Raw genomic sequence first — 7,754 nt, 5'->3', positions numbered from 1 at the left:
GACCGAATTTGCCAGAAAACAACAGTGGCGCTAGAGGCGGTGAGACGGGGAAAACAACACAAACTGGCCAAGTTTGTGGCTGGCGCTAGACCTAGGCAAGGTCCGGTCCCAACTAGGTCCAGGTTTAGGCCCGATTGGGACTGTTCCCATTCGGGACTAGAAATTTCAAGGCCCAGACCGGTCCCTAGGACCAGTCCTGGGCCCATAGGACAAGTCTTGGGCCCATAGGACTGATTCCATGGGCCTGAAAAATTTTGTTCCACCCCTAACACTTTTTTTAATATTTAAGGGGTTAAATAAAGTTATGTAGGAGGGTTTATATAATTTTTAGGGGCCTTTGCACACCGGGAGATTAGTAAATTTTGTAAAATATCAATTTAACCCTCAATATTTTTGTCAATTTCAAAATTATAAGGGTTCAGATATTTTCAAAGGACTTTTTTGAAAAAAATGCAAAGGGGTTTGGGCCTAGGACTGGTCCAGGCCCAGGCCTTGGAGGGGGGCTTGATCTAGGGACTGGTCCCTCCTCCATGGGCCTGGTTAGGGTTTGGGACTAGGCCTTGTAGGATCGGTTTTTTGGGATTGGTCTCAAATGCCGAGGTCTAGCTGGCACAACTATTCGCACGAGGAAATATACCAATCACACTCGAACTAGGAGAATTTGGTGTGATTGGGGGTGGAGGCAAAGGCAAAGGAGGAGAAGAGCTGGAGATAAACTTGCACATAACTATTGTTTGTCATTTGCGATATTCTTGGGTTTTTTTTCTTTTGATTTCATTGATTGGTTGTGTGAGGAAGTTTGATTGTTTGATTGAGGGTAATAAATCCTATTGATTTGGGTGAGAAACCCGATAGGGATCCATGGAAAACGGTCGGTGACGATGCTAGCTTGTGGTGAGTTGAGAGTTGGCGAATAAGATATGAGATTTGGAATAAACATTTTACTCTTTAACCCTTACATTAAACAATTTTATGTAATTTAAGTATGAGAATCTGAAATTCATGAAACCAGGGGTGGGAACTTGTCATTTCACTAAACTTTGAGTGAGAACATATAGTTTGCTCTAATAAATATATTATAGTTCGAAGCCAGCTATGTTCCTATCTATTCAAGCACAATCGATTCTTCTTCTCCTTGCAAAAGGTCTCATAATGTGGTGTAGGTAAGGTTTTCAAAGGATTTCATTATGCTTGGTATGTGTTTCAGCTATTTCCGCTAAAAATGTGTGGAGATTAGGTTTATTTATTGAATAATAATAAACATACATCATTCTCATACAACATTTTTTATACAACATTATGTGGTAAGATATGATTGGGTGAAAGTTTAATTTTAACTTTAAATTAGCTAATCATATCTTGTCACATAATATAGTATGAGAAATATTATATGAAATTGATGTATATAAAGTATTACTTTTATTTATTTGCTTTCATTTTGACGTGAGGTGATGGAAATCTTCTTAATATTTGTATGGAGTCGTGGCGACAGAAGTTCCGTAGTAACGTGGTGGCAGCTTAAGGGTTTCACGTGCAGACCACACCACATGGGCCGGATAAATCCAGGTGGAGGGTAATGAAGAGTAGTCATGTGGGCATCACACGGGAGCCACTGCCCCAGTCTCTTTCCCAAGTAGCCTTTCAGTCCAAGTTCACCGTCAAATATTAATAAATATATTCAATTTACACAATCACAAATGTACATGCTTATGTGCATGTATGATGTAATGCATAATCTATGGCATGCCCAATGGAAGTTTTCAATCAATTGAAAAATCCTTTTACTTTTTTATACAAAATTTTGAAAATTATGAGATTAGTTTATTTAAATTCGATTAAAAAAAGAAAAAAAAAAAACCCTAGGCTTGGCCTGGTTAAGTGGTTAAAGAGGTTTACTCTCTTTATTGAGTTAATATGTTCAAACATTAGAGCCACATATCACAATAACATTGTGGTTAATCTGGTCTTACTTGTTTTCTTGGACTTATAGGATGTTTAATAGAGTTCAGAGATTAGTTAAGGTATTTGTAAATTAGTTTGGATACTCCGAATTAAAAAAAAAATATATTAATGAAACTCTTTGTTCGTTCTTTTTTTCTTATAATTTATTGAATTTATTCATTCATTTAATATAAACACATCAACTATGTTAAAAAATACTATTTAGTATCCTGATAAGAGATACGTTTTATAGCAATCTCTAGACAAACCTGAGATATAAACACTTATCTCATTACAAACTTCTAGTGAAAGATCTTATCGATATGTCTTGATATGTAAGGCCAAAACTCTTTTTCTCTTCTTTACCATGAGAAATGGACAAACACAGTGGCAAAATTTGGATGCATGTGATGTGATTAAAGTTGGAACACCGAAACTGACCAAAACCAAATGCGCCCCCTTTTCCCTTAATCCAGCCTTCGCTTTTCCAACCTTGTTTTCTACTTCAATTATTTCCACTACTATTCCACATTATGAATACGTGAATACGAGAATTTATTTATACGCATATTTAAATAAAAGAAAAGAATATACCTATTTGCGGAGGCAGTACCCAGCCAGAAAGCTCTGCGAGCTGTACAAGGTTCACTAACTCGGTACTCCAAACGAGTCCGTACACGTGTTGGGCCCCACGTTTTAGCTGACTTTTCTACGTGGCAGCATTATGTCAATATATCACCCTTCTCTCGTGATTTGGCAAAAAAGTTCACCCTCCCCGACTCCCTTGCTTACGCCTTCTCCTCAGCCATCCTCACGTGCACTTTATACACGTGTATTCATCTCCTTCTTCGTCAAGTCAATGTAGTCACCACATCTAACGCCACAAAATTCACTATAAATATAAAACTCAACCTACTTTTTCTTAAATAAACCTTTCAATACACTGTCAGTGTTCAAACCAAAAGTTAAATCGGCGATGAAAGCTGTATTGCTCAGAACCACATCGGTGCCGGTCCAACCTCCAGTCCGATCCAGTTCACTAACTTCACTCAAAGTCTCTATTTCACGTCAAGACTCTAGCTCCGGAGTTTTCTCCGGTGAAAGACATACGAGTTCTCCTCGAGTTTCGCTTAATTTTGAGATGAATAACAAGAGAATCAGCGGAATCCGACGAGCTCTGTCGCAAACCGACGTCGCCAGATCGGACGTTTCCGCGAAGATGAGCGGAGGCGGAACTCGGTTCGCATCGTCGAGAATTCCCGAGGAGGATGTTAACGGAGTTGGAAATGATCGTGTAGATTACTCTGGAAACTGGCCGAACAACGGCGGTAACAACGGCGGTGATAAGAGAAAAATGGGCGATCATTATCGGGAGTTAGTGAAGTCAAACCCTACGGATTCTCTGATTCTTCGAAACTACGGAAAGTTCTTGCATGAGGTAAATAGTTATAAGATCATTTTTTAAGATGAATGATTTTTTTTTGCTTGTTGATGAAGCAATTGATATTGATGATGAATTTTGGTTGGTTTATGAAGGTGGAGAAGGATACAGTGAGAGCAGAGGAATATTACGGAAGAGCAATATTGGCAAATCCCGGTGACGGAGAGGTTCTTTGTTTGTATGGAAACTTGATTTGGATGACACAAAGAGACGGGGTTAGAGCCAAGGCTTATTTTGATCAAGCGGTCCATGCTTCTCCCAACGATTCGTAAGTTCTCTCCCTGTATACAAATTTTATGCTAATTTTGTGTGATTAATTAAGTAAAGTAATTAATTGGATGAATAATGAATGTGCAGGACGGTTTTGGCATCCTACGCAAGATTTATGTGGGAATCAGAGGAGGAGGAGGACGAAGAGGAGGAAGGAATCAATAACAAAGCTCAAATGTCAGCGCCATTGGTTGCAGCTTTTTAATCACACTGGATACGTTTAAGGAAAATATCAAATATTGTAATATTAATTAATGGTACTAACTTTGATAACCGGAGGAATAATAATCTGTTATAATTTGTTATGTGCATCTGACAAACTATAAAAAGATTGAAGAGATATATAGAGAAAGAGTGCATATGAGCGGATAAATTATTTGTATTATATTTTCCAAAATATGTAATTAAGAAAGAGTGCTTGGAAACTTCAAATTTCTGAAAGCAGCTCTGAAATTACTTGTTAATCAGATCATATATTATTCTTATGATTATAATATTCATACAAACTTAAACATTAAGGAAACAACTAACATTTTATTTTTAGACTCTATTATTATATATGAGAATCTTTGCATCGTGAAGTCTCATGCACTTGCAACAACACCTTTCATGGTTTCTTTGGAACCAATCAAAGTCTTTTTGGTATTTTTCAATAGTTTGCTTATTGTCTCCTTTGCGCCATTACTACTTATTTTTCTGGCAACAGTCTTGCCCTTTTCTTCTGATTTGGGTTTATCAGCGCTGGACATGGACTTCCTTCTCGCCCCAGTTACAGGAGACTTGGGACGTGCTGCTTGGATCTGAAAGTATCAATTGGTAATGTCAAACTCAAACGTTTTTACGTAGATAGATATAAAACATTAAAATAAGGAAGTAGTCAAACACCTAAACCAGAAGAGCTGACCTTATTTATTTCAGGTTTTGAGGGAGGATTTCTTCGATGATAGAAGCTTGGCAATGGAGACGCTTTGAATGTGGAGCTTTTCTGAAGTTTATTGTCTTTGTCCAATTCATCTCCTTGCCGGTTCTGTAATTAGCAACAGATAATTAAAAACATTTAAGGAAAGAAGAAGCTAGATTTAGCTATATAGAGAATTTAACATATTTATATGTATATATACCTTGGTAGTGACTCGTAAGAATCTGCTTTCAATTTCCTTTTTAGCTTCACTCTTATGGTTATTTTTCAAACCTCTCTGTTATTTGGAGACCCCATCATCCCAACAAACAAAATGTTAGTCTTCATATATATTAATCATATATATACGAGTGATGAAAGTATTTTCACGACTATTGTGTTAATTTGTCTTTCTTCCATTTTTCCAATTCGATCCTGTTAGGTAGGTCATCCAACTCACCTCCATTTTCTTATGGTCATCACGTTGGTCCGTTGTCGTGACTTTAATCTTGGAATTTATTTTAGTAGCAATATTGGTAGAATTTGGTTTCTCCAAATCTATGGCACTGAATTTGATACTAAACAGTATTTATGGTAAGGATGGCAGTCAACTAGTGATGAAAGCATGCAGCATTTAGTACTAAATCACTCTATTTAATAAGGAAGAGGTCCAAAAATCGGTGCAAATGGCTGCCTGCAGGCAATATATCCACAATTTTCTTGATCATGGAAAGCAGCATATTGGCCTTGCCTGCATGGCTGCATCCAAAATTTTTATCGTAGTATATGTCTNGATTAAAGTTGGAACACCGAAACTGACCAAAACCAAATGCGCCCCCTTTTCCCTTAATCCAGCCATCGCTTTTCCAACCTTGTTTTCTACTTCAACTATTTTCACTACTATTCCACATTATATGATAGAAATCACCTCTTCTCCCTCTAATTCGCCAATCAAACCTTTAATTGTTGTCTTCCATGTATGTTAAAAATTTCGGTTACGTTTGGTTCATTATTTTAGATAGGATTTTAGGAATAATATTGGGTAGTTAAATAGGGAAGTATTACAAGATAAAATTTAAAAATTTATAAAAATAAATCCATAGATTTGCTAATTTAATTAAACAGCCTAATATATAAAATGACAAAAAACCCCCACCACCTGTAGTGCCAGATTCCGGCCATCACCGTTGGAATATGATCAAAAAATTACGTTACAACACAGACCGATCGGATCTGTGTCGTAATGCGTCGATCGAAAAAGGTCAGATCTAAGACCAGATGTGGTTGTCGATGGCCACAAAGGTCCATCTTTGGTCGCCAACGACAGCCAAAGATATGACCATCGTTTTAGGTCAACGATGGCCAAAATTTGGTCATCGTTGACCATCAACGACGACCATTTCTTTGGCCGTTGTTGATGGCCAGATCTGACATTTTTCGATTGTAGTGTAAGCGTTGTGACAGATTTGGCTACCACTGACGGTGGTTACCAAAATTTGACAACTATGAGTGGATAATGATGTTTTTGTAAATTTTTAAACTTTTTTTTAGAATATTTAGTGAAATTAATAAACTTAAAGGGTCTAAAATAATTAAAAAATACACTAATATTTATAAAATAATATACCAAATAATATTTAGGATACAAGATTGAAAATATGAGTAAAAATAATGAACTAAATGCACCCTTCGTTACTTTGAATACGAGAATTTATTTATACTTATATTTAAATAAAAGAAAAGAATATACCTACTTGCGGAGGCAGTACCCAGCCAGAAAGCTCTGCGAACTGTACAAGGTTCACTAACTCGGTACTCCAAACGAGTCCGTACACGTGTTGGGCCCCACGTTTTAGCTGACTGTTGTACGTGGCAACATTATGTCAATATATCACCCTTCTCTCGTGATTTAGCAAAAAAGTTCACCCTCCCCGACTCCCTTGCTTACGCCTTCTCCTCAGCCATCCTCACGTGCACTTTATACACGTGTATTCATCTCCTTCTTCCTCAAGTCAACGTAGTCACCACATCTAACGCCACAAAATTCACTATAAATATAAAACTCAACCTACTTTTTCTTAAATAAACCTTTCAATACACTGTCAGTGTTCAAACCAAAAGTTAAATCGGCGATGAAAGCTGTACTGCTCAGAACCACATCGGTGCCGGTCCAACCTCCAGTCCGATCCAGTTCACTAACTTCACTCAAAGTCTCTATTTCACGTCAAGACTCTAGCTCCGGAGTTTTCTCCGGTGAAAGACATACGGTGAGTTCTCCTCGAGTTTCGCTTAATTTTGAGATGAATAACAAGAGAATCAGCGGAATCCGACGAGCTCTGTCGCAAACCGACGTCTCCAGATCAGACGTTTCCGCGAAGATGAGCGGAGGCGGAACTCGGTTCGCATCGTCGAGAATTCCCGAGGAGGATGTTAACGGAGTTGGAAATGATCGTGTAGATTACTCTGGAAACTGGCCGAACAACGGCGGTAACAACGGCGGTGATAAGAGAAAAATGGGCGATCATTATCGTGAGTTAGTGAAGTCAAACCCTACGGATTCTCTGATTCTTCGAAACTACGGAAAGTTCTTGCATGAGGTAAGTAGTTATAAGATCATTTTTTATGATGAATCATTTTTGTTGCTTGTTGATGAAGCAATTGATATTGATGATGAATTTTGGTTGGTTTATGAAGGTGGAGAAGGATACAGTGAGAGCAGAGGAATATTACGGAAGAGCAATATTGGCAAATCCTGGTGACGGAGAGGTTCTCTGTTTGTATGGAAACTTGATTTGGATGACACAGAGAGACTGGGATAGAGCCAAGGCCTATTTTGATCAAGCAGTCCATGTTTCTCCCAACGATTCGTAAGTTCTCTCCCTGTATATAAATTTTATGCTAATTTTGTGTGATTAATTAAGTAAAGTAATTAATTGGATGAATAATGAATGTGCAGGACGGTGTTGGCATCTTATGCAAGATTTATGTGGGAATCAGAGGAGGAGGAGGACGAAGAGGAGGAAGGAATCAATAACAAAGCTCAAATGTCAGCGCCATTAGTTGCAGCTTTTTAATCATACTGGATACGTTTGTGAAATTATCAAATATTGTAATATTAATTAAAGGTGCTAACTTTGATAACAGGAGGAATAATAATAATTTGTTATAATTTGTTATGTGCACCTGACAAACTATAAGAAGATT

General features: G+C 37.6%; 2 protein-coding genes across 2 annotated transcripts; one reads left to right on the top strand and one right to left on the bottom strand.

The window, feature by feature from the left end:
- The first annotated feature begins 2,866 nt into the window (after positions 1-2,866).
- Positions 2,867-3,957, top strand: LOC116106559. The gene is made up of 3 exons (XM_031392933.1): positions 2,867-3,379; positions 3,478-3,650; positions 3,740-3,957. Exons 1-3 carry the CDS (start codon positions 2,918-2,920, stop codon positions 3,855-3,857), a joined length of 753 nt encoding a protein of 250 aa, XP_031248793.1. The 5' UTR covers positions 2,867-2,917; the 3' UTR covers positions 3,858-3,957.
- Positions 3,958-4,189: 232 nt separating this feature from the next.
- On the bottom strand, positions 4,190-5,409 carry LOC116106653 (protein WVD2-like 4). The gene is made up of 4 exons (XM_031393005.1): positions 5,302-5,409; positions 4,774-4,848; positions 4,557-4,679; positions 4,190-4,452 (listed from the first exon to the last, which is right to left on the bottom strand). The coding sequence occupies exons 1-4, from the start codon at positions 5,407-5,409 to the stop codon at positions 4,237-4,239; spliced, it is 522 nt and encodes a 173-aa protein (XP_031248865.1). The 3' UTR covers positions 4,190-4,236.
- Between the last annotated feature and the right edge of the window lie 2,345 nt (positions 5,410-7,754).

This window comes from Pistacia vera, unplaced genomic scaffold (assembly GCF_008641045.1).
Source record: "Pistacia vera cultivar Batoury unplaced genomic scaffold, PisVer_v2 Contig52, whole genome shotgun sequence".
NCBI classification, from domain to species: domain Eukaryota; kingdom Viridiplantae; phylum Streptophyta; class Magnoliopsida; order Sapindales; family Anacardiaceae; genus Pistacia; species Pistacia vera.
This window is presented reverse-complemented; position numbering and strand designations above follow the sequence as displayed.